Source organism: Melopsittacus undulatus, chromosome 2 (assembly GCF_012275295.1).
Source record: "Melopsittacus undulatus isolate bMelUnd1 chromosome 2, bMelUnd1.mat.Z, whole genome shotgun sequence".
Lineage (NCBI taxonomy): Eukaryota > Metazoa > Chordata > Aves > Psittaciformes > Psittaculidae > Melopsittacus > Melopsittacus undulatus.
The window spans coordinates 86398288-86425715 of NC_047528.1; the positions used below are offsets into that span (position 1 = coordinate 86398288).

At 39.7% G+C, this 27428-nt stretch overlaps 1 protein-coding gene across 1 annotated transcript in view; it reads left to right on the forward strand.

Annotated features, from left to right (window-relative positions):
- Positions 1-1165: 1165 nt before the first annotated feature.
- USP9X (ubiquitin specific peptidase 9 X-linked) overlaps positions 1166-27428 on the forward strand; it is a 101964-nt gene continuing 75701 nt past the window's right edge. Inside the window, exons 1-2 of the mRNA XM_034060033.1 lie at positions 1166-1211; positions 27158-27411. Of these exons, the coding sequence (XP_033915924.1) occupies positions 27316-27411 (96 nt within the window). The 5' untranslated portion in view covers positions 1166-1211; positions 27158-27315. The remainder of the gene's footprint in view (positions 1212-27157; positions 27412-27428) is intronic.

Sequence of the window (27428 nt, forward strand, 5' to 3'; positions counted from 1 at the left end):
AGGGGACGCTCTAGCACAGCAGCCCGAGCTGCCATCCCCCTCCCCGGAGGGGCCCAGCGGGCGGCAACGAACGGGAAGGCTGGGCCTAGACGGCAGCGGCCGCGCTGACGTCATTATCCGGGCCCTCCGCGCGGTTCGCCCGGCGGGTCACAATGGAGCCCGCTCAAGCCCGGCTGGCATGAAACGGCCGCGCGCGCTCATACCAGCCACCGTCGTCGTTACCTGTTCCCCTTCCCCCCTTTCATTCTTCCCCCGCCGCCTTCCTTGTGAGCCCTCCCTCCCTCGCCGCACACGTAGGGGTGGGGGGCCGGCGGGCCGCGTCCTGGGCCTCGCCGCTGCGGCGTGAGTGACAGCCCTGAGGGGTGGGGGGGCGGCGGGGGCGGGGAGCGCGTCACGCCGTTCGGGTGGCGGATCCGCTGCCGCCGCGTTAGGCCGGGGCCTTGCAGCGCGAGCCGGACGCGGAAGGCTCTGTCGGGGCCGCCATCTTGCCCAGGGCCCCGCCAGACAGAGGTGCGCTGCCGCCGCCGGGAGCGAGAGGAGCTGCCGCCGCGTCTCGTCTGGCCTCGCTCCCTCCCTTCTTCTCCCCACCTCCACCTTTCCCTCCCCCTCCCGCACGCACGGAGCCGTAAGCGCAGAGCGTTTCAGCCGCCCGGGCCGGCCCCTCTGCTGCCACCTTCCTTCCTTCCTGCCTGCCTGCCCCCGCGCGCCGCGGACGTTGCCGCCCAGCCGGGCCCCGGGTCCCGGCGATAGGAGCGCGGTGCGTGTGCGCCCCCTCCCCCGCGTGCACCCCGGTCCCTGGACGGGGCGGAGCGCGCAGGCCCCGGCCAAGCCCCAACCGGAGCCGAAGCCCAGGGCCGCCGGGCAGGAGCTGGTGACGCAGGAAAAACGCCCCGGCGGTGCCGCCGGCGCCGGAGAAAGCGAAGCGGCCGGGTCTGGGAGCTGAAGCGCGGACAGCGTTGGAAGCTTCGCCCTCCCGCTTTCCGTCGCAGTACACGGCGTCCGCCTGGGGTGTGTGTGTGGGGGAACCGGGGAAGCGGAGCCGCCCCCTCAGGCAGCCGGCTGCACGTCCGGGATCGTGGGGCCTGGCATGAGACTCTGCCCTGCTGGCCGCCTGGGATGAGGCAGTCGTCGGCCGCGCTCCTTCGGCAGCACCAAGGAGGGCACCGGGCCGTCGCAGGAGCAGCCGCGGGACAAGGGGAAGCCGTGTGGGGGTGAGTGGCGGAGCGCCGTGCCCGGGCGGGGTCGGGGGCCGGAGTCGGGGCCGAGGCCGGGACGCGGCGAAGCGGCTGCGTGGGGGCAGCTGTTGGTGCTGCAGCCGGTGGCCGCCGCCGAACGGAACGGACGGAGGCGCTCCCCGGGGATGGGGTTCCCCGGGTCGGGGTGCTGGACTGCGGGGTGCGGCCGGGAGGAAGGCCCAAGTCGGGCCCCGCGGGGCGGGGAGCGGGGGCTTGGGGGGGGTGTGAGGGTAATGAGCGGAGGGTGGCGGCGGCAGCGCCTCCCTCGCAGCCCTAGGCATGTGGCCCTGCATCGCTGGTGTTTTGGAGGGCAAGGGAAAATGGCTGACGGCTCCTCATCCTCTCCCGGCTACCGGCGGGTGGAAGTGCTCCGCCGCCCCTCGGGGGGCTCTGCCAGGCGCCGGGCGGCTCCTCCCGCCGTCCACCCTTGTGCGGCCGGGCGAGGAGGGCCCGGTGGCTGCCCGCAGCACTGCACCCGGCTTTGCCTCCTCTGGTTCTCCTTTCCCTTCTCACCGAACGCCATTACTGAGGTGGAGTGATTGGAGCCGTGTAGGCCTGGGCGACGCCTGGAAATAAGGCCCTACCGAGACGCTTTTCCTACATTCTCAATGAAAACCACCAGCACCAGCTCGTTCACGCCCGCTGTAAACATTATTAACGCGTAGGCCACTCCTCTAGTCTCGGCTTCCAGCAACCCTATTTCGATGCACAAAAAGCATTTGTGGCTTTTTGCATCTTCGTTCTCTAGTTCGCCCTGATGTATCTCCTTGAAGTTATGTCTTGGAGCTTGTTTGTTGCGATTTATTTTAGGCAATATAACTCCCTCCGTTTATCCGAGGTGTGCGATAAGGAGGGAGGAGTAGTTGCATGTAGTTCGGCCGCAGTTATCCTCTGTTAACTGTCTTCAAGAAAACGGAGGGATTTCACCAGTTGGATGGGTTGTTGGGGTTTTTTGTGTGTTGGAAATCGCTATTAATGTGTACTAGCCCACTTTGTGTGGCATTGTTTGTATGCAGAGAGAGTAGCATTTGAAAATTGTTCTTAAGCGATTTTATACTCAAGCATCTGAAAATATTGAGGAGGTTTTTAAGATGCCATATTTTATTTTCAAGTTTCTCCATTGAAGTTCAGTTAAGTATTTTGAGGATGTACAATAGCACACAAGACACAGCTGTAGGGGGGGGGGGAGAAAACCTTTCAGAAAATAATTGTTCTATTTAAATGTTCAAAAGACTCCCTGTCTCACTGTAGACATACAGTGTCTGTCTCGGCTGTCTTCATGTTGTCTGTACAACTTGATTTATATTCACAATTCTGCAGTTGTATTCAAATCACTGGGCGTTTTTATCAGCCCAGAGGAGACCCTCTGAAGTCACAGGCCCAAAGCTAGCACAAGGCCCACTTTTGCTGACCTAATTGCAGAACTGGGGCCTGTATTCTTAAAAAGTTGTTGAATTTAGATGTTAATGTGCAGTGTTAAGTATATTGGTGGCAGCACTTGTTATGACAGAAGGACTAGGTAAGCTGTGTTTTTTCATGAGGCTTCTCAAATGCCTGACAAATACATATTAAAATTACTGTGTTTAGGAAGGGTATTTGAAAGGTTGGCCTTTATTGATTATGGAATTGAAAGGGTATCTCTAGTAGGAACGATTTAGGGGTGGCTAAAATCTGTAGATAGCTAACTATTCTTGATATTTCAGTTTTACTTTGTGGTATTGGCAGAACTTCTCACTATAAATGTTCCTGAGCAAGTAACATTTATTTCAGGGAAACCTAAGGCATACATTAGTATGTTGGCTGCTTGTTTGTTTTTGTTTGGTTTTCTTTTTTTTACAATGCTTTTGATTCTTTGAATTGCAGTGACATTTATTCTTTGAACCAACAAAGTACAGTGGCTAAAATTAAGAATTTTGGGGAAGCATGTAAAAGATATGTATTGATTATTCTGTTGCAATACCCTGGACAATGGTGATGCTTAGTGATAGCTTTGAGTGAAAAGCATAAACAATCATAAAGCTGCAGTGGAAGAAACTCAAGTATCAGCATGGGTTTTTTTTTCTGGGGGTGAGGAGATGGAGAGAGGAATTTAGCAAAAAAATAAATGTAAGATTGTATCACAGTAACTGTTTCCTTCTCTCCAATATATTTTTGTACTTTTCTTGCATGTCGTTTTTTTTTAATGGTACTTCTTTTGGGTAGTTTCTCTCTTAATCTTTCCATGCTGCTGCTTCATATCTTACAGAATTTGCCCTTGTGGCAATAATTCTGCCCATTGAAATGACAGGAAGACTGCATCTGGAGGTGGTAATCAGGAGGATAGTGGCATCAAAACTGTTTATTCCTGTATCTGTGGAATATTGTCTTGCATAAACTTAGATTCCCACATTGTGGTGCATTTGTACTCAGACAACTGCAGATACTCTCTGTTCTAAACACACACTTTGAAGTTTATGGGTTTTATTAATATTCTGGAATTCTTACAAGCAACACTTAGGGTAAACAAAAATAGTGGATTAATGTCTGTTCAACAAAAATCAGACTTTTAACAAAATAATGGTACATGTAATACCTTTGTTCTAAGACACTGTATTTAAAATTGAAATTAGTTTAGGTTTCACAGTATGAATACAACTTTGGGTAAAAAGGATAGGAATTCAGTTACTAGTTTGAACACATAACTTTTAAATGGCTTTAAAGTTATGTTTCTGCTAGGTGGGTACTGAAGATATATAAAGTTCCACGGGAAATATTTCTGTCCTTCCTGCTCCAGTTTAGAAATAAGTTCAGAACTTACAAGTTCAGGTATTTGAATGGCAAGCAGTTTTGTGTTAGGCAGTTTTCTGAATGTGTGTGTATATGTGTATATACATTTATTTACCCCAGAAATAATTGTCTTATATATATCCTAAGAGATAAAAAAGCTGTAGGTGTGTTTTGAAACATCCTGAACAGGATAGCCTCATTTCCGAAGTACATGAATCAAGTGTCCCTTACTGTTTTTCACTTAAAGCATGATTTATTCTTTATTTTCTCAAAAAAACCCAACCCAAAAACCCAACAAAACCGCAGCAAGCCAAAGCCCCCAAAACTCTTAAACTTTCTTTTTTTTTGTGGAATCATAAATATTGTTTAATTGAGCCAGTAGTCCTGCTTATCCAGCACTTGCAGAGGCCAATGTCAGGTGATTGAAGCTGTAAGAAATGTTGCTGTTTTTTCTGTTCACTTGAAAAGCTCTACATGTGAAGGCTTTTGTGTCCTTTAGAAAATTGTTTTCTGGATGTTATCATTAGTATTAATCTGAATGTGGAGACACAGTTTCTCTTGTTCCTGGTCTCTTTAAGTTTTTCTTGTGACATGGATATGTCTCCTCTTGAAACTCTTTGTAGTTGCCTCCAGTTTTATTATCCATATCACCCTTTTTTAAAAGTCTCAAGCTGTAGTCAAGGGTAAGTTTTGAGAACACAGCTTGATAATGTCAGTCCTCTGTTGTAGTATCTTGCCTTTGCAAAGCTAGCAATGCTGTGTGCACTTGCTGTAGCCCTGTCTTATGTTATACAAGATGCTTATAGTATATAAATACACTTTTTGGTTTTTTTTTTGGTTTTTTTTTTACATAACTGAGCTTTGTTATGCATACTGTCTCCTTGACAGAAACCTAATGAAAAAAATAATGAAAAATTAAACTATACTGTACTGCTGTACCTGCCCTGCTGTACCACTGTCTTGTTATTCCATTTTTCTTAAGAGGTTCTCAAGTCAGCATTATTGAGTAGTGATGAATGTCAGTTGCCTAGCTGTCTTTTCAAGCAGTTGGTTATGTTTAGGAAGAGCAGTTTGGTAAACCTTTGTATTGCAGAATGGTAGTTAAACAGTCTTTCTGTGGCAGAGGTGAGGGATGCAGATGGGGGCTTTCATAGGTATATGATTGTGTGCAGTAAGACTTGTTTTTTCTTCTGCCCATAAAGTTTGAGCTGCTTTAGATATGTGTGTTAGAAAAAGGCAGTGATGCTAAAGTTCTCCCACTCTTACAAAGAATTAGTTTTATAACGAGTTGAGGTATCTTTTTGAACGTGATGTTTTATCAACTGTCTGTGTTACACTTAAGGTTGTAGCATGGTTTGAGAATTTTGTTTAAAGAGGTTCTCTCTGTACTTCATGACAGAACTATGTTTTGACTTAGATCTTGTTCAGAGTCTTGAATAGATAGACAGTGGCATAAAGCCATTCTGTTGTGACTTGACATACTCAAAATGTCAGCTCCCGCATTTCTGAGACATTACAGTGTCCACTTGAGCCCATTGGTGCTTTGAGCACTTTTTGTAGATCTGGTTTGGTAAAATCATTTAAAATATTGAGTGTTGGTAAGGTTACAGGGGAGCTGTTAAGAAGTTACCTCACAGTAGAGGAAAGGAGTAAGAGAGATAAGGTCCTAAAGTGGCCACTTGTGACTTAACATAAAATCTTTTTGCTGTTTTTTTACTTCTTAAAGTAGCTTAACAGCACAGCTGGTTCCTTTTGCATTTTCTGATACTCCATTTTATAAGAAACCATTAGTTACCCATTTTATTTTGACAGTTGAATTCAGTGTGCTTGGTATCAAAGCTTTTTGGTTGCCAGCTGTTGACATGTTTTCAAATAAAAATTAAAATGGTGAGAATAAATGCCATTCAGATACAGGTGTGTTCCCAGGCGGCTTTCTAACGTAAACTTTACTGATGTATGGTTTTCTTAAAGGATTAGTTAGTATTAACTGTGAGAATGATTACTTGCTTTTGTTTAACATCTTTGTGCTAGTACAGCTTCAAAAGAGGTCCATGTCTAGTTATGTTTTGAATGCTAGTATATTCAACTTTTTTCATGAAGTTAAAATGAAGCCTACTTTAGAAGTAGTGGATAGCTCTCAGCAATGTTACTGTGGGAAACTTATGTGTAGCATCCTTGATCTGCTTATAAAACCAGTATATAGCCCTTTTTTGTGATTCAGTTATACATGTAACTGACAACAGAAAAATACGTTTTTCTTGCATATAGATCTTTGCATGGGCATCTTAGCAAATCGTATTGTTTGGTAGTTCATGTTTAGTCATGAATTCTGTCTTTAAGTAAGGAATGATACAATGTGGTATTCCCTTAAGATGTACATTTGTGAATGGAAAACTCACAGAAGAAACCTTTTTTCCAATTCTTTTTTTTTTTGGTAGAAGGCAAGACACAGGCGTGTGACTCCTTAATGTTTGCTCATGTTCTCTTCTCCTTCCTGCTATAAATTGTAAAAGGCTTTTCCAGTACTTTTATTTAACAGAAGTGTCCGAATGAGTGCTTCAAAATAATGAGAAGTACTTGGAGGGAATTTCAAGACTAATGTTTCATTAAGCTTTCATGTAAACTATCCAAAATTCAAGTAATAGAAAATTGTACCTAGAAGAGCCTTCGCTTAAGGCAAGTAATGTGTTTGGTTTTTTTTGTAGCAGCTGAATGGTAACATGGATTGACACTAAAATGTGTATTATAAATAACATAGACTTCAATCTTTAGGTCACTTTAATGCTGCTTAACCTTTTCTGTAGCTTCAGCAGGATGAGGTGCGGGAAGAAGAAAAGGTAGTGTTTTGTGTTTGGGTGGTCTTAGCTATCATGCTCTGAAATGATGAAAGAAGGAAGCGATTGTTTAGGAACATGTTCAGTAAAGAAAAAAGTGATGTATGTCAGGTGGGATCCCTCTGTTACCAGACAGGTATTTTTGATTGGAGGGGGGGTGTCCTTGCCAGCACTGTGGTGTGGAGATAGTGGTGACAGGCCTGTACGGGTTGTGGGTGGAATTTTAGTTTTCCTGTCCAGAAATGAAAATTGATAGTGAGTAAAAGAAGTCTCTTACTTTTCTAATACAAGATGAGAATGAATATTGTTGTCAAAATCTACCGTCATCTCAGTAAATGAGCCTTGCATCTTTGGTGTTCAATTTTTCTGCTCTTGGTGGTTGTGTACTTCAGTGTGTTTATGGACAAGTTTCAACAGAAAAGTCCATGAAAGTTAAATAAGAAAGGTGGGTCTGCTTAGCTTAATTTTTAGGTAAGTAGGTTGGTGAAAGACCAAAATTTTGGTAAACCAAAAGCTTAAACAATAGTTTAAACTATATTATGTATTAGAATTTGTATGTTTCTAATTTAGAAATAAAATGTTGGGATTTTGTGTATTTCTGATGTTCCCTTTTAATGCATTTTCCCGAATCCTTTAGTTTTTCTGTTTATTTTTGTAAATTGTTATGTAAATTCTCTGGACCTTGAAGGTGGAAACTCCAGTGACTTCTACAGTTTCAGACTCCAGTTTTGCATAGCCCTCCATATGCCTTGACCTGTCTTTCAGACAGTGCTTTATTAATCACAGTGGGACCTTAAAATCCCAGGTGCCTTTTCTGACTGTTTTTAATTGTGTGTGTATATAAACACACATGGAGACATATGTGCACACACATTCATGCAGGGAACATTTTCTTGAGTTGGTATACTGCCTTTTTTTCCCTTAGGTGAGGTAGTAATGTCAAATTTCATAAGTGATTTATAGCTTTCTTGCGGTGTCAGAGTTTCTTCACGATAGTTCTGGTAATTAGATAACCTACAGGTTGCCCAAAAATTTTTGATGTTCTTTTCTTTGTAGCAGTTTGGCCAGATTGCTGTGGTTGACGGTTTGTAAGGTGTCTAGTGAAGATGTAACTTAAAACATGAATTCCCCTTATGGCATTTGAGAAACCAGTAATTCCTTTCACTTCCATATTTTAGCATTGGGAAAGCAGGTTGGTTTTTTTAGTTTTTAAATTTTTTAATGTATATATATATATAAAATGAAAAGCTTTATAGTGAAATTAAAAGCTTCATTTTTGTCAGTGGCAGTGGGTGCAGAAAGGTAGCACTGCTATGCTGTGTTAGTGGTAGTGAAACCTTGCTGTAAGATAATGTGTCTTCAGCCATGGAAAAACCCCATGTGATCAGTATCAGCTTCTGGTTAGCAGGTGTAAGACAAAGTTTTTAATTTCTCTTCCCTGTCCTAAGATTTTTCACCAGATGTCAGGATGCATTACCAAACCCTCCTTAATGAATTTCCCTTTTTCTTCATATCATTTCCCTGATACTGAAATGACTATTTAGAACCAGTAGCAAATTTGGTGCCTGGAGGTAGCTAGATGAGGGTAGTGAATGACCATGTTGTTAATTCAGTTTTGTTGCTGGCAAGCAGTAGCCAAAATGAGATTTTGATTTGGAGATTCATGTGTGCTGTGCTGATTGATCCTTAGTTGATACTTCAGAAGATCATCTTTTTCTAAAATTTAAATTGTGCTTGATGCTTGGTATGCTGTTTGTTTATATGCTTATATTTAGTTAGGTGTGGGTATCACACAGGAAGATTTAGCAGTTAAATATGTTATCTAGACCAGCAGGAAGTAACTAACATTTCAAAGCAGAGAATTGGAATCTCCTATGAGAACTGCTTCATGCTTTTAAGTATGTGCTTAGACTATGCTACACCTGAACTACAGTTTGGGTGGCTTTCAGTGTTGATGCCTCACTGTGGTTCTTCACAGTAGTTCACACTTAAAATGCAGACAAACCCTTCAGTTTTACTTTTGATTATTCCAACAGCAAAATTTTGCTTTATATGTGAGTCTATTATTGTATGTCATTTAAATTCTAAATGACAATTGTTCACTAGAATTCTTTATTCCATGTCTTTTTAATATAACAAGATTCTCTAGTGCATTTGACAAAGTTCTCAGAACTTGTGTGCTGGAGCTGAGGGTGGGAGGAAGAAGCCTTAACAACAATGTTGATGTTTAAGTAGTTCAGCTGCAGTGGTTTTTTTTCTATCTGTAGGAATTATGAAGACAGTATTGGGGTACTTTTCTGTAGATATAAACCCCTTTTTTTTCTTCTTTCACAAGCTCTTAAGATAGTTTCTTATTTTTTTTAAGAAACTTGCTCTTAATAAGAAATGAACTTTTTTTTTTTTTTGTAGTTTGTTCCTACTTGCATGCTTGGTCTGGTGGTGTTAGTCTGCTTTAAAGAAATGCTGTGGTGAGATTTTATTGATCTGATGAAATGATTATGCATTTACTTTTTTCTTTTACTTCCTGAGCATCTGCTTAATTCAGTCTGTGATTTATCATGCTGTTCTGCATTCAAAGTGTTACTTACAAATTCAGAGTGCCCAGTTGTTATAGTGGGTATCTTCCTTTGTACTTCTTTTTTTTTCCTCTCTCATACTTCCAGATAGCTAATGCTTCTGAACAACTAATGTTTTGTTTCATCCAGATTGGTGAGGTTAGTTGTATACTTTGCAAAGACTTTCTTGCTGGAAGAAAATGTCTTCTTTATAGACTAAAATGTCTTCTTTACAGACAAAAACTTGCCACAGGGTGTATATTATCAGTTGGGTTCTTTTTCTGTGCTGAATTTGTGAATATGAAGTGCCTTATTTTTGCTCAGATGCTTGACAAATACAAGAGCAAAATTTGTTTTTCTCACCTATAGTACATACTATTTCATCAGGACTTGGGGGTTGTAGTATTTGAGTGGATTCCTCAGCAGAGCTAAAAGCTTGATTTTTTTAAAAAATGCTTCCATTATTCATTTTTCAGTTGAATTATCAGGTGGCTCAGCGAAGTTACTTAAAAAATGTGTGTGGTGGAAAGCAAGTGCTGTAAAGAGATGTGGAAAAAAAGTGATGATCTGTTCAAGCATTTTACCACCTAAAGGGGGATATTTTCACTTGGGTAACTTAAGAAGATTTATCTAAGCTTACATAAAAGTGGAAAAGGGGGAAATACAAGAATGAAACTTGTCATTAAACCAGTGGGGTTCCCCCTCACACTTTAATTATGAACTTTTCCTCTCATTGGATCCTTGACTCATTCAGCCTAGACGATTGATTGAATTGGATTGTCATGCAGTATTTTATCTTTAGAATTCATGCTGTAAATGCATGTGTTACATTGGTCTGAATCTCATACTGAGTGGAATTACTACTCTGTTAATAAACTCGAGAGGTGCTTTTCACTCCCAGCTTGTGTATTTCACAAACATTAGTGTATTGTTTCTCACACCATTTTGTAAATTAAAACGCTTGTGTTGTCTTTTGTTGTACTGATGAAGAATTGGGGCATAGAGGCTGTAAACTTCAAAATTGCCTCATGTCATGACTTCTCAATGGACTTGTGTTAGATGTTTAAGGTGTTAGACACAGTTTATGTTGGCTTAAGTTGCTCTTGTGCTGCCTCACTCTTCCTCAGTTTTGCCTTGGATCTCACTACCCAGAAAAATGAGAGGAGGATGAAGAGGTTAATCTGAGAAATCTGTGATTTCTCCAGCACTGTATATGAAAAAGACACAGAATTAACTTCTCAGGGGTCCTATATTGATGTCTTATAACCTGCAGATTTTCCTTTGACTTCTGCAGTTGTTTCCTTTCTTACAAAACATCATTTAACTTCTGCAACAAATAAGATAGGGACAGTTTTTCTTCCTGGAGCCTCAGCTGATTACTGTTTGCCCAGGGGACTTAGTTTGATGGAAATGAACTTTCATTTGATGGAAATGCAATTACAGTGGAAACCAGATTATTCTGAAAATCCAAAATTATGTAGGAGAAAAATGACAAATTCAGCCTTTGACAAATTTAGAGAGCAAGTTCTGTCTCTGTCTCGCACAGGCACAAAATTTTGTTACATGAAAATTTATTTTGCTAAGAAGTAGTAAGACATTGACTATCATAGTGGATACAGCTGTTGCTTGCACTCAGGCACTCATACTGTGTCATCTCTAATTCCAGTGTTTTGACCTGGATTTCCAGGTAATAAAGCAGTCCTGTGTACTATTTTATAACTGTGGCCTGTTGTGGGGGTTTTTTTGTTTGTTTGTTTTTTGTTTGGCATTTGTTTGGTTTTTCTTATCTGGTTAGCCAAAATGAAGTTTTTGCCAGCTTCTGTGTTCTACACCATCTGCATTGCCTGCTTTAGTTTTGTCACTGATTTATGTGCTTGTGGTCGGATTATTCCAAGTGTTACTGCTAAACTAATTTTCCCAACTTACTGTGATCAGTTAAGTATTCCAGTGGCTTTGTCATAATTTCCAGGGTAAAGACAGTTTTTTGCATTCTTAGACTTCTCGCTCTTAGTCTTATTTGCTCTGGTTGCTTAATATTTCTTTCAATGACTGAACTTAGATATTAATGAACTGACATTCCTGGAATTTTATCAACTCTTAAACAGCTTTCTCTATGTGGATTTTCCTGTGATATCTATTATGCTTGAGGAGAATTTCAGACTTTATGACAATTCTGTATCATTAGGACTCACCTCTAGTCTAATGTGCGTGAACCTTGGTTGCTATTATAGCTAAATATGTGCTATATAACTGTAATTCGCTATATTCTGTTTGCTTCCTTTTTCTTCTCTCAGGGTGTATTTCCTTATATATTTGCACTGGTGCTAAAAGTTGTTTTTATCCATGGCTATATGTTCTTCCTGTTTCTCATACCATTGTTAGTGTTCATATGGCATGTGATACAGCTGAAAACTAAAATGATTTCCATTCCTTTCCCCCAGTTACCTTTCAGCCAGATTGGCTTCTTGATCTGGCTAACTACGTGGTGGCACAATGGCTAATATTAGTGGTAAGAAGGTGGTTGGGATGAAAGTGAGCAAGATTGCCCTCCTCCTCTTCTTGTGACGGTGGAGACGTGGTTTCAAGCAGACCATGAAGCTGTATCTTCAGTTAAGGCATGTCCATGTGCAGAGCTACAATGAAACTTCTGTCCCAAAATTTATCAGGGTATAATACTCTTACTGGGGTATAAGGTTGCTCTTTCTCACTGACATTCCAACAATGGAAGCAGAAGAGATGCATGTGTACACTGTGGTGGCAAAACTACCTTCTGAGTCTTCTATCACTGTGACTTTGTGCTAGTTTTACCACTGCCCCTAAAAGGAACAATTCCTACATTTGTCTTGTCTTTCTTGGCCTGTTGTTGGATTCAGTGGTATTTTTGTAATCCATTTTGTATCCTGGAGGGAGGTGCTCTTTAGCAAGAAGGTTGGGTTGTAGCTTTTCAATGTTGGTTATTTATTTTTTTGTGTTTTTTTATTTCAGGCAGAGCTGCAACAGAGTTTTTAAACCCATCTTTAGTCCTTAGGATGTGGTAATAGTTGATCATTGTCTCCTGTGTTTCTTAATAAAAAGGGTTATAACATGCTCTTTGATAGGTTTTGTGGGTACAGGAGTATTGAGTTTCTGGGACAGCGGGGTCACTTTTTGGTTCTGCTGGGGGAGTAGTAGTCTAGTAGAAATAATAATCCTGTGGCTAACTCTGCTTTCTCTCTAGGATCTTCCATACTTATTCCTATTAAATTTCCTCTGCTGTTTACCTTTTTACATTTACATACAATCTTGTGTTCGCAGAGGAGCATTAAGACAAAAGACAAAATTACTTTTCCTGTTGCCACTTATTTCTCTGCAGAGAGGCTCGGATTTTTAAGTGGTGTTGTTAGGCAAGTTCTCTGGAGCAGACAGATAATTTTTTGTGATTTCTTGAGCATTCATTCTGCTTAGGCAAATGGCTTGTATGAGCTTAGTTGGAACGGAGCATGTTTAAGGCATACGGTCTTAAAAAAACTAGCTATCAGCTTATAACACTTCTGGTGAGCTCGTGCAAGCTTGATTTTTTTCAGAGCAAGTGTCTTCTGACTGAAATGGTTGTAAGGCAACAGGAAATGACAAAATGTTTACTTGCACTTAGCTAGTATGGAACTGTACACAAATGTCCAGGCTGCGTTAAGCAGTTGGTACACTGAAAACTAGTTGGAAGTTTATGGAAGTTTGCTAAGCACTTAGCAGAAGCTTATTGAAACATGAATTTTAATGCTGACATCACTTTCTTGTGTATTTGAGACATTCTAAATTATGCTTGGTGGTGATGGTAGTATTTTGAATTCCTGTGCTTTTTGATTGAAGATTACATGGAAAACAGAGTTGGGAAAAAAAAAAGAAAGCTAGTACAGTAATGTACATGCTTAGATTATTTGAATATAAAGCACTTCAAAATATCTTGGAATTTAACAAAGTTACTTTTGTCATGTTCCAAGAATGTAAAATGCTTCCAACTTAATATCTGGGTTAGATGTTATACCATGCTTTATTTGCAGCTAACCAAGCAATCAGTTGTGTTAATTTTGTATATTGAGGGAAAACTTCTGTAATGTGTGATAATGTCACAGGGAATTTGGAGTTTAGACTAATAGTAAAAATTATTAATCAGTTAAATAATACTTTTCTTTAGTGTAATGTTTAGCATAGTTTAGAGAAGTCTTTAAATTCTCCATAGCAAACATGAAGGGAATCAGAAGGCGCTAGGCTAATTTTTGCAGGCTAAGTTTAAAGTTCACTTTTCTAACAGAAGCTTTATAGTATGATTGTGGTGGTGGCATTGGGTACTGCATGCTCCAGTGATACATCAGGTGCTGTGTCGAAGCATGATTTAACAAAGAGTAACACGTAAGGAAAATGTAGAAATAACATTCTAGTGTTATCCATAATTCATTGGGTGAATGGATTTAGACAGTATTTCAAATATTTATAGTGCTGAGTTTTGCAAAATCTTAAGTGCAGTATACTATAAATAATTCCGTGTTTTAAAGCCACAAGTGGAATGGACCTGGAAGATGACATTATATTCTCCTTTAGATACCAGAGAAAGAATGGAGGTAGCAAAAGCCATTCAGCACCTACCTGTAGCCTAGCAGCATCCATGAACCTCCTCAGAAATAACAGAAGCTGCAATGTATTTATGTATCTCAGGGGAAAAACAAGACTAGGGATGCCCCTGAACATGAGAAGTTATGATTTAGATGCGTGTATGGTTTGGTGGGTTCTTCCAAGGGGGGAATGTTGAAGTGTTATTTCTGTTTTTGCTTTGTTCCCCAGGAAGAGTTTAAGTGAGTAGTATTAAATTGCTCCAGTGTAGTGGATCAAAGGGAGCATTTTGATTAAAACTTTTTTCATGAAGTTTTTAGATTTTTGTCAGCAGTTAATGTTCTCTGTAATCCTTAGGCAGTTGGACTAGATGGTCACTGTAGGTCCCTTCCAGCTGAAAAATAATTCTATTTAAATATTCATTGGAGGAGGAGGCAGATACTTTGTAGTTTTAGCTTCATCAGTCCTGCCTACAAAATTGTTCTGAAAGAATCTGAGATTTCTTTCTGAGCCCTGCAGCAAAAGAACACAACTTCCAGGGAAGTTGCAAAGGTCAGTGGAGCTGGAGGATAAGGGTTCTTAATAATTACTTAGGGTTTGAGCCCAGCTTCCAGGGAGAATTGAGATACTTTGTGGAAGCTTTTTGGAATTTACAGAACTCATATTCTTCTCCTGTTTACCTTAGGACCCTATTTAGAGAGAAATTACAGACTCTAATGCACCCTAAAATAACAATAAAAACTTCATAAGTCTTAGAATGAAAGCTCTTGATGTGTATCAAGGTTTCGTAGCTACCCTCACAATATCAGGTGCAAAACTCAAAGCTTTGATCATAAAAGAAGAAAGGAACATTCATTCCTGAAGATGGAATTTTGAAGAAGCTTCTGAAGTGATTGAGGGACTGCAGGTTTCAGTTTGGAGGAAAAAAATCTGTATAGATGCATCAATATTTTGTTTTTGTCAATCCAGATGTGAATATTGCAGACTTCTTATGGCAAATCTAAGCAAAATGGGGGAAAAAAAGGCTTTGCTGTGAAAGTATGTGATGCCCAAGCACAAACAAAATCAAGTGGGCTTAAGCTACTGTAGAACAATCTCAAAAATGAAACAAAAGTGACACAGCTCTTTACAAACAAAATTTTTGGCTTTGTTTTGCTTTAATACTTTAAAAAGTAGTGCTCAACAGAAAGACATAAATGTAATAGACCATTTTCTTAGGATAGTGGGGTTACATGGAAGGTTACATGTTAACAAAATCAGATGTGATTTTTTTTAATGGCTTCTACAAGGTGATGTTATACTTGGGTCATATGAATTTATTTTCTTGCAGAGTTATTGCTTTTAAAAAACCTGGATTTTGTTAAAAATTGTATTTATTGCTCTTTATCTGGCATGATTGAACTCCTTTTAAGAGCCTTCTGATGAAGTGCTTTTTTGGCTTTGTTTTTTTTATGCTGAAGACTTACTATTCTTCTTGTGTGTAGTTGGTAATAATTTTTTTAGCACCCTCCTATTATGGGTTTTGTTTCTAACCTGTTCAAAACCTAGACCTTCTTTCCCATTTAGTTTTGTATTTTGCCTAAGTTTTCATCTGCTGTCTGCTTTAATTTCCAGTGCAAAACCACAACAATGTCATGGTACTTAGTTCCTCAATATGTTGTAAGGTACAGTTCCTAACCCCTTTCAGTGAGAGAATTGCAGTAGGTGGAAATACTTGGTATGAAGATTAGTGTTGCTGAATATATTAATCTTTATCATTTACACTTTAAATGTTACGTTTAAAGATGGTTCCTGTGCATGGGCATTATTTTTAATTGGAAGGGTAGGTATATATAGTTTGTAGTGGTATCAGCTGGTTTTCTTAGCGCTGAGTGCTATTTCAAACAGCCAATAAATGTTTTTTGCTTGACTAGCCGAAGATTTGCAAAACACAACATTTTATATATATTGATTCTGTTCTTGGAAGTCTACAAATTGAAAGTTCTTAGCATGAAATAATATCTTACTGTATTTATCACTTCAGGCTTCAGAACTGAAAAGGAAATACTATGTCATGTGTGTACCTCTTTGAAAAGCTGTAGGGAAAAGGCAGATCCTCACTGCTTTTTCAGATTTTGTATATGTGCGTCACTGGCAGTTGCTGCTTTTTGAAAGGGTTGGTTACAAATACAGTTTGTATAGTACCGGCTTCTCAGTTCTTTTTCTTCCTTGATAGACCCCAAAGTTGAAGAGAGTAGAAATAGCACTCTTAAAGAGACATCTTTATTCCTTTACTGCAAGGGAATAAGATAGCAGTAGGAAATGCCAGAATTAGGCTGCTCTGGAAGTAGATAGCCTCTGTTATTCTGTCCTGTTTCCAGCCTTGTAATGGGTTCAGGTATTTGATTCAGCATGTTGCACTCTCTTCTTGCTGGGGCATCTAATTGGTGGGGAGGCTATCTTTTTGCTACTTACTTTTTGTAGATGTAAAAGACTGTAATTCACAAATTTCTTATCAGTTCTGTGACCAAAATTATGCGCCTCTGTTAAAAAGACAACAGTTCTGAGATTTATTCATACAAACATGTCCTTGTGGTGTTCACATGCAGTTGATTTCCTAGAATAACCGTGCTTCTAGACTTGTTTCCCGATGTATAAGAAGCTTTCTGTGTGTCCTTTTGGGGGGGGGATTAACCTGATGTTTGGTTATGTCAAATGCAAATTTTATTGTTCCGAGCTTATAAAATGACCCACATTACTCTGTGACATGTTCTCATTGTTTATCATCCCGCTAGTTTGTGTGCCATGTGCAAAATTTGTTAGTATAGGTTTGTCTATGTAATTAGTAAAATAGAATAGTAGGGGATTGAGAATTGATATGTGAAGGGCTTGGCTAGGAATATTGTCCTGTTTGTTGAAACTGTGTTAATAATTCTGGTTTTGATCAGTGGAGGCTTGTTTTTGTGGTGGGTTTTTTTTTGTTTTTTGGTTTTTTTTACACCTATTAACTTCCATTTAATTAGACGAATGTGTAAAAAATTGCAGTACAGAAATTCAGGTGGTCTCGTAAAATCTTTCGCATTCATGACAAAGTATTCATTTAATCTTATTTATGACTGTAAGAAGTTGCACAAGTGGTTATGAGTTGCACTAAAGAGGTTTTTGTCCAGAGATGGTGGTTTGATTTCTTCTCTCCATTCCCCCTAGTCCTTCCCCCCTCCCTTTCTGCACTATTTTGGACTATATCCTGTTTTTCAAGATGTAGTAGAAGTTATGTCTGTAGATTTCTCTTGATTCTTTATTCTATCATAAAACTTGATTGCAGCTTCTCTGGGTTTCTCATTTTAAAATATTTAATGTTTTTTTTAGTGTATTACATTGTAAATATTGGGAACTGAGGTTGTTTTGTTACAACACTGATGCATCTTCTGTGTTTAGAATCAGCAGAAATATTTCTTAATAACATGGTAGAAGAGTCTAAGATGTTTAACATTTATTCAATAATTTTTGTGGTGGTTGTTTGGATATTTTTAATGTATTATGAATGTTAATCATATGTGTGTATTAGGAAATCCATATTAGGTAAAAAATAAAAATACAGGGGTAATCAATTAGAATAAACTTGAAGGCTGTGTATTAAATTAATTGCCTGAAGGAAAAGATTCCTTTGGGATACATAATTTTGTTTTGTTAGTATATTGTAAGGTGTTTATCCAAAATGAAATTGTAAGTACCAAAAAAATGAGGTACTGCTTTCTACCTGCATTAGTCTGAAACGGTTTTAAAGACATAACTCCACCAGGAAACTGAACCTGTTGCTGTCATTGTCTGGTTGCTTTCTGAACTACTGCTATTATAATTAAACAAAAGAGAAAACTTTCCATGTTGATACAGCAGTATAGTTTATGTCTGCTCTTATGAGGAATGTGAATTGGAAGAATTGTGCGCATCCTCATGTAGGGAAAATGAATACTACTATGTAAACTTAGGTGTCTGGTCTATTGCCTCTTTCAGACTTTGTAACTCATCCCATCCTTTACATTCCCAGAGCTTTTCATTCCACTTTTATAGTGTGCTTTGGCAACTAGAAGGAAGCTGTTGATACCTCAGTGCTCAGAATTTTTTTAATTACCTCTATTCCTTAGTGCTTTGCTGTAAAAATTAATGTCTTGCTGAGAAAAGCCTTCATTACTTAGGTGAAATTAAGCCTGTATTTTTTTTGCTACCTGTAATAATGAGAATGTATCTTGATTTTCCCCATTGACTTTTAAGCATACAGTAATGCTCTTTCTAGTAGAAAAAGCAGAGCAGTCAGGTTGAACATGAAGTAACATTAAAAGTTAATTATCCTTTTTTAAAATGAAGTAAGAATGAATGTTTTTAAAAAGTCTTAATAGTGTCACATCTTCCAATTTTTGGCATTTGGATTAATGCTTTAAGGAAGAAACACGATTTTTAAAGTGTTCTAGACAGTAGACTTTGCTATACAGGTTGGAGAGGTGTAAGTATTACATCAATTTTAGACATGAATGAATGGCTTGAATTGTTTGATATAGCCATGACCAAACTAGATTTAGAGCATTTAGTCAGTCTTCGGTACAAACTTTAGACATACTATTTTCTTGAAGTAATGAAAAGTAGACAAGATACAAGAATAATTACTCCACAGATGATAGATGAGCAACTGAAAATGTGTGTATTAGTTTTTATCTAGAACATTATTTAAATTTAAACATTCAACTGTGCATTGTCCTTGCATCTAGTGTTCTGTGGCTGCCTGTAAAGGACTGAGGTTGCAGTTGGACCTGCAGTGTCAAAATCCTGATTGGCTATATCACCAACAACATGGAGTTTGGGTTGCAGAATGGCAGTCTCCTGCATAAATGAACTGTAGCATAATTGGAAAAAAGTATAGCATTGTGTTGCTTAGCAGTATGAGATTGAATCTCTGTGTGAAATGTGCACACTAAAATTCTTAGATCTGATTTTATTTTAGTTTAGAGATTGTTTCCTCTTGTAGCTTTTAGTTTTAATCCAATGTGAAAGAAAGTCTTGACCGCTTCTTCACATGTTCATTGTGAATTCAAGAAAAAGGCTGCATAGTAAGTGAAAGTTATAGTTCAAAACATTAAAACAATTTTTAAAATAGATTTCAGCATTTTCCAGGTAGAAATGACTTACTGAGTTTGCTTTTCTTAGTTTAGTGCATGCATTTACTGATGTTTTTTTTCATTCACTTGACATAAAGTCATCAAGTAAGTATATTGGGAAAGACCTTTAAGATCATCAAGTACTACCAAGATAGTACTACTATACTATATCACTGAGGGCCTTGTCTGCTCAGTGATTCCACCACTTCCCTGGGCAGCCTGTTCCAATACCCAACTACCTGTTCTGTGAAGTTTTTCCTAATATCCAATCTAAACCTCCCCTGGCACAGCTTGAGGCCATTTCCTCTTGTCCTATCACTTGTTACTTAGGAGAAGAGACCAACCCTCACCTTACTGCAGCCTCCTTTCAGGTAGTTGTGGAGAGTGACGAAGTCCCTCCGGTTCCCTCAGCTCTTCCTTGTAAGACTTATTCTCTAGACCCTTCACCAGCTTTGTTGCCCTTCTCTGGACCCGCTCCAACACCTCAATATCTCTCTTGTATTGAGAGGCCCAGAACTGAACACAGTATTTGAGGTGCAGTGTCACCAGTGGGGATGATCACTTTCTTGATCCTGCTGGCCACACTACTTCTGATACAGATACTTCATTCTTGCTTTTGGAAAGCCTGTTTTGTTTTACTGTTGTGACCTGAATTCTGATCTCCTAGTGCAAACTTCACATTATCTATCTACTTACCAGTGCTTTGAATGTGTTTCCTTACTCACTTGGAAACAAGAATTTAACTAATACAGTTGCAGGGGCTGTAAATTCTACATCCCTTCTCCTCCTGTCATTGAGATTTATTGAATATCATTGAGGATACCATTTCATGCCAATGTAACTCCCACTGAAGGTTCCTGGGAGTGAAGGACTGGTCATACTGGATGAGACGCTCAGTCTTGCTCAGTGCTTTGTCCATGACAGTGACCTGGAACATATGCCTAGGGAAAAGCATGGCAGCAAAGCCACAACTCACTTCAGGGAACAGCATTAATGGACTTAACATTTGCTGCTCTTGTATGTAAGGCATTGACTGCTTGGTTTCTTGGTGCTGTATCTTTGACGTTATGAAGGCACTTTGCATTCAAAATAGGACCTGCAGTTGACTTTCCTGTTTGGTAGCCAGAACTAAGTGTATGATCTGAAGACCTGACCTGTTGTTACGTTATCTGTGACAAAACATAATGTACCTTAAGTAACCAATGGTACATTATCTAACCATCACATACCTCCACAGTTATTGGCAAGTGAATGTCTTTTAGAGAAAGACACTTGTTGCTGCTGTCCAGTTCCCTTTCAAGGGCTGACCTTCATGGATTATAGCCTTAAATTAAGACAGTAAGTCTCTAATCAGGTAATATCCATAATTTCTTGCTCAAGGAGAAGGAAGCATCATTTCATAAAGCTACTGTTTTCTGCAGCAATTCTCTACAGACTTCAGCATAGAATGCTGTGTAGCTGATACTTGAAGGTACTGAATGCATGCAGATGACTCCTTTGAGACCAAATTTATGGGGTTGATAGTTGTGGTCTTTGTACTTTGTCCTTGACCTGACAATATGCGGTGATACTTTCTCTTGGAAGTTCACTTTCCGTGCTTTCATTGCACAGAATGTGCAGTAAACTTCACATGGATGGTAGGTGTAGGAGCATCTTGTACAAAGTGAAGTTACATACTGTTAAGAAGATGTATCTTAGCTAAACTAAGTCTCAACGCTAAGCTTTGAAGTTAAAAAATAATCCTGAAAGACCTCAAGTATGTTGCAGGACATCCCTCTATTGTGTTATATGATATTGGGGGCAAATAAATTGTATGTTTTCATGGATGTTTCCAGTGTTCCAGAAACTTAGGCTGCCAGGTGTGTTAGCTTGAGATGTATAATATGGTAAGATAAACCAAAAAGGTTGTTTGAAGTAACCTGTTTTTCAGTCAGAACAGTTTTAGTTCTGTTCAGTCAGAACAGCAGCAATTGCAGTTACTCAGAATCTGTCTTCTACTGTTATAATTTAGGAATTTCTTGCTTTGAAATAATGTTTTGGAACCTGATGCAGTTGTCGCATTACATTCACTTCTTTACTAGGAGAAGGAACCTAAATTACTTGTCTTTGTAATATAAACTATTTGAACTAATGTTTTCTCTGTTTGCTGCTTATCAGGTATTTTCTAAACATTGAAAGTTAGATACTTCTTGCTCTACTGAATAGTAGGTTAGTGACAAGTTTTTCATTAATCACTGAATATATTTCAGTTTCAGTGCATGCCAGTGTTAATGAGCGAATTGCTGAGGCCACCAGTTTTCTATTCCAATTATATAAATAATTTTCTCTTCCTGAAAGACATAAGGCACAGAGAAGAAAGAAAATGATAAATGTGTGGGGGTGTGCATAGATGTAGCTACTGAATTAGGTCAGTGTTACAATTTTGGGGGAGGTATTTCTAGATGAGAAGGCGTTTTGGTTACAATAAAGGAATAGGGTAGAAGGTTAGATTTCCAAGTCTAGAATTTTTAGACTAAAGTCATAACCATTGTGATGAGTCAGTATTTATTTGGATTTTAAGAATGCAGTTCCCAGAATCCTGTATGAAACAGATCTGTGATACCTTTCAACCTGAAATTTGTATTGATGCAGTTAAAGTTTTTTGCAGTACAGCACTTAGGATGAAAAAGCACATCTTCTGTGAGATCCCATTAAGATATGACTGTTCTTCTGTAAACAGTGCTTAGTGCAATTACTTTTTCTTAGCACAGTTGTGTGATCCTACGACTACACTCCCGCCTCAGCATCCCTGTAGGCCCCCTTCAGGTACTGGAAGGCTGCTATGAGGTCTCCACGCAGCCTTCTCTTCTCCAGGCTAAACAGCCCCAACTTTCTCAGCACCTCCCATATGAAGACAGGCTGAGAAAGTTGGGGCTGTTCAACCTGGAGAAGAGAAGGCTGCATGGAGACCTCACAGCAGCCTTCCAGTATTTGAAGGGGGCCTATAAGGATGCTGGCGGGAGACTCTTCACTAGGGACTGTAGTGATAGGACAAGGGGTAACAGGTTAAAACTTAAACAGGGGAAGTTTAGGTTCGATATAAGGAGGAAGTTCTTTACTGTGAGGGTGCTGAGGCACTGGAATGGGTTGTGCAGGGAAGTTGTGAATGCTCCATCCCTGGTGGTGTTCAGGGAGAAGCTGGACAGAGCCTTGTGTGACATGGTTTAGTGTGGGGGGGTTGGAACTAGATGTTCTTAAGGTCCTTTCCAACCCTGCCTAATCTATGATTCTATGACTCTGTGATTTTTAGAAAACTCTGTTGCTGCATGTTGAGCAGACAAGTATCCTGGCATACATTGTTACCACACTTTAAAGTAGATTTTGTGGCGTATATCTTGTGTAAAACCAGAAAACTCAAAGGAAGGATAGGTTACGATAGGGCTTACGTAACACACAGGAATAAGTCTTTTGAGGCATGCTGCTGTCACCTGTCACCTTGCATTTGCTTTTTTCTGAGCCTTGGTATTTTAAGTACACCTGAGTTGGAGCAATCCCAGGCACAGCTACAGGCTGGGCAGAGAAGAGATTCAGAGCAGCCCTGAGGAGAAGGACTTGGAGGTGTTGGTCGATGATAAAATGAGCACGAGCCAGCTTCAGTGTGCGCTTGCAGCCCAGAAAGGCAACCTTATCCTGGGCTATATCAAAAGGAGCGTGACCGGCAGGTTGAAGGAGGTGATCCTGCCCCTCTACTCTGCTCTCGTGAGACCTCACTTGGAGTATTGTGTGCAGTTCTGGTGTCCTCAACATAAAAAGGACATGGAACTGTTGGAACAAGTCCAGAGGAGGCCACGAGGATAATCAGGGGACTGGAGCAGCTCCTGTATGAAGACAGGCTGAGAAAGTTGGGACTGTTCAGGCTGGAGAAGAGAAGGCTGCGTGGAGACCTCATAGCAGCCTTCCAGTATCTGAAGGGGGCCTACAAGGATGCTGGTGAGGGACTGTTCATTAGGGACTGTAGTGACAGGACAAGGGGTAACAAGTTAAGACTTAAACAGGGGAAGTTTAGACTGGATATAAGGAAGTAGTTTTTTACTGTGAGGGCGGTGAGGCACTGGAATGGGTTGCACAGGGAAGTTGTGAATGCTTCATCCCTGTCAGTGTTCAAGGCCAGGCTGGACGAAGCCTTGGGTGACATGGTTTAGTGTGAGGTGTCCTTGCCCATGGCAGGGGGGTTGGAACTGGATGATCTTAAAGTCCTTTCCAACCCTAACTACTGTAGGATTCTAAGTAGCTAATTTAGGAGAAAGGCTGTGTGTTGGGGTGTTTCATTTACTTTTGAGGAGATATGTTGAGAGACTCAGATGAAAGCTGTGTGAGAAGTTAGCTGTGTTAGAAAAGTGTGTCTCTTGATCATTATATGCTTAAATACCATCCTTCATATTTTCCGATACATGTTAATCCTGTAACAGAGCAATGTGTACATATTTGCTTCCTATCTAGCACTTACCCAGGAGCCTATTTCTGATGCGGGTTTTTTCCTGGCTTTTGAGAGGGTGCTTGATTACTTTTTTACCCAGACAAAATTAACCTGTCTGCCACATGGGCAGGAGGTTACTGGCATTGAAAGCTGAGGTGAAGCTTAGATGTGCAGCTGTACTAAATACTTGAGCCTGGAAGGAGAGGCCCTTCCTGGAGGGCAGTGCTATGTCCAGCATCCTCTGCATGGTGTGCTGGTGTTGGAGTGCGTGGTGTTTTCTAAATGGGGAGCATGTAGAGTCAAAAAACCCATAGCTGTCCTTGCCTGGTGTTACTGAAGTTACAAAGAGTCAGGTGAAACAAAAGCTGAGTTTTGCTTGTAATTTAGTAGTGGATCAGGGTGACATAAGGAGATAGAAGGAGCATGGCAAATTGGAATTTGCTTGGTTGGTAATCGAAAGCAAATGTCAGTGGGATTCATTTGGCTCAGTCTTTGTAGCCTCATAACATTGCTTGATGAACAATGGAATAGTTAGTTTGCCATTTAATAGGCATCTGTCTCCATCTTGACACTGTATCAAAACATCTATTCAAAGCTTTGGCTAAAGAAGATCGGCTTTTTTTTTTTTTTACATGTCTGAGCATGCTGAATACAAAATCAAATATAGTAGAGATGAGCCATATATAAAAATTAACAGTCTCCATTAGAATTCAGCTGAATATACACAGTTTTAATTTTCTGTTGTCCTTTCTGTATGCTTAAAAGCAAGGTGTCGATGTATCAGTTCATATTTGTCTAGCAATAATCAATGTTTAAACAGGTATAAAGGCTATTCTTGAGCTGAACCAAACTGTGCCATGGTGAGTTTTAACTAAAAGGTTGACTAGTCTGAATTAGGGAATTTGAAATTCCATGGTTAATCAGTTCTAAAGACAATAAAGCAGTAGCGTGTTCTCCGTGTGCGTGCAGTTTGGCATTTTGTCTGAAACATAAATGGTTAAATCAGTGGCTGAAAACAGGACTGATGAACTACTCCCTTCTAATGCTGTTTAAATTCCATAAATTGGAATATAACTTGTCATTACAAAAAGTGTTTGTATAACTTTAATTAGAAGGGAAATATCTGAAAAGAACATCCTTGCAATTTAGAATATATAGATACTACAAGAAGCAGTGAGACCATTTACTGAAGTGTTCTTAGTTAGCTGCAGCATAACCTGAAGTTACTTTTGTATCTCTGAAGACATCACACAAATTGGCAGGGAAAAGTGATGAACTCACTTAAGAAGTTGGCTTGTAAATGATCTGTATTTACTAGCATCTACAAAATTCTGCACATTTTTGTTTTACAGATTTTGTTTTACTCTGTGAATTTACAGGATTATGAATAAATAGGTTATTTCAGTAGTAGTTTTCTTGTACGTCCTAGTTAAATTATGTCACTTACCTTGAGCAGAAATGAATTTACAAGAATGCTTTGCCCAGACCCTTCAGCTAAACACAGACAATATCTGAAAGGTAAATTTACACTAGTGTAAGTTTGTCTGGCAGGAGAGCTGCAGTTTTGTCCTGGCTCCCTAGCTGGCATTAGGATGAGAACTCTTGACTTGTAGTACACCAGCTCAGGTCATTAAACTGAAAAATCATCACAGTCGTTGTAAGTTTTGGAGTTTTCTGTGTTGTTTCCTTTAGTACTCTGGACTGGCTCACTTCATGATAGTTCAGCCAAAAGCATCAGAATAAGAAAGACATGAAATTGAAGCTGCTTGCACTTGATGTAAGATTTTGTGGAACCATAATTGCCAGTGATTGCATCTTTTTTCAATGGAAACAAACCTAGACTAGGATTGCTGCTGAAAGGAGCAGTTTCACCCTTTTCTGGCCTCTCTGCTACATCGCTTCCTTGCTCAGGAAGAATGATTGTGATTAAGGAAGGTTTATTCTGGTGTTAGTTGGTTTAGGGCTGTTGAAAAATACAATGTAAGTTGGCAGAAGTTCAATTTCATTGGTTTATGCAAGTACCTGGAAGCCTCAGTTGGGCAGTGCAGGGGAACTGATGGCATTGAACTGCAGTAGATTGCTAGATTGCAGTGTGTGCTTATGTATAGGTGTGGATATATATAAGACAGGAAACTTAATCTTGCTAATGCTTTCTGTCTATTGATCTTTCTAAACATCAATAAAACATTTTTAAATACTCAGGAGAGGGCATTCAAAAAGGAGTACCAAATAAAATATATTAATTTTTAAAATTGCATTTAATTTTTTTTTCCCCAAAAAAGAAAGTTTGAGTTCATAATGTCATTGTTCTGGACTTAGGAGGCTCACTGTGAATAGGAATTGTGAAGGATGGGGGTGGATTACAGTTGACTGTGTTCAAAGAATAGAGTTTTGTTCAAAAGTGAGCATTGTTTTAGTGGAGATCTCCGAGTTTGTTGGTGCTGTTAATATTGAAGACTGGGCAGAGGAAGGACAGTGTTGTATTCAGTCAAAATTTTTATTGTATGTGTAATGGTTTGCAAATCTGTGCTATTTAGGAAAGGATTTTAGGTGTCTTGGAGAAGATAACTTGAGATAAGATGTCATAATTAAACACTTAAAATATGTATAGTGTTAACAGCAGACACTTCACTCTTTGAAGCTTTTGCTGATTGAATCAGAAACTTGGCACTGCCAAGTGAATCTTGCTGAAAGCTCATACAGTCTACCACTGTAGCTGGCTTTTGAACTTACTGAGTTCAAAAAGCTTGATGTTTATGTGGTGTTTGGAAGTCTGAGTTATTCTGGAAAATTTATGTTGTGTCTTCTGTGGTTACACAGTGCCCTGTGGCATAGAGTGGAATTGCTGTTATAATGTAATACAATTTTTATTTCTGTGTATAACACAGTGAAGTTGAAACACATAGCGACTACTGAACTGTTTGTGTATCATGGTTACAAGATCAACAAGTAAACCTGGTGTCAGAATTTTCTTAATATAATCTACTGAAGTGCTTCATGGGGATGTGATAAGCTTTGCAGTGAGCCTAAAAGGCCAATGGACCCAGACATGTGCTAGGGAATACAGGTTAAATGCCCTGGGTAAAAATGGATATGCTAATAGAAGAGGTTTGGCTGCAGGGCCTCTATTAGTCTTGGCTGAGGTCGAATCAATCTCTGACTCCCTCTCAGGCATCTGCAGCTAGACAGTGTCAAGAGAATAGTATTGGAAAAGATTATGAATTTGGCTGTTCATACTCTTAACTAGATAATTTCTGTATAGACCTAAATCAGTACCTTGAATTAAAATCTAAAATCTACTGTAGCAGTTTGGACACAACAGAGACAGAGTGAATTGTGAATTTTAGATATCTGGCAGTTTCTCAGTGGTACAGAGGTAATTATGAGTGTAATTTTTACTTAGAACATTTAAAATCATCTTAAATACTTGAAATGTAACCTTCTGATGTCAGTTATACTCAATAAAAAGAAATACTAAGTCTAAAATAAAGGATTCTTTGTAGCAGTGGTGTTTGGTTTTGTAGGGCTTTTTCCAGGTGTGGATTACTTTCATATGCATGTGTCAGTATAGCATATTGTCCTTTTTTTTTTCTTCCAGGTTATGCAATGGTCTCTGCAAGATGGCATGTTCTTGAGTTGGAGCTTTTTAAGGCAAGCATATGCTGGTACTTCAACTTTACTAAGTGGACTATAATTTCTTCTCTCACAACAACTACATAAGCAGACAAAATTGCAAAGATCTGCCCTGTGTCGAGTATGACAGCCACGACTCGTGGCTCTCCGGTAGGAGGGAATGATAGCCAGGGCCAGGCTCCTGATGGACAGTCCCAGCCTCCCCTCCAGCAGAATCAGGTATGATATTAACAGGC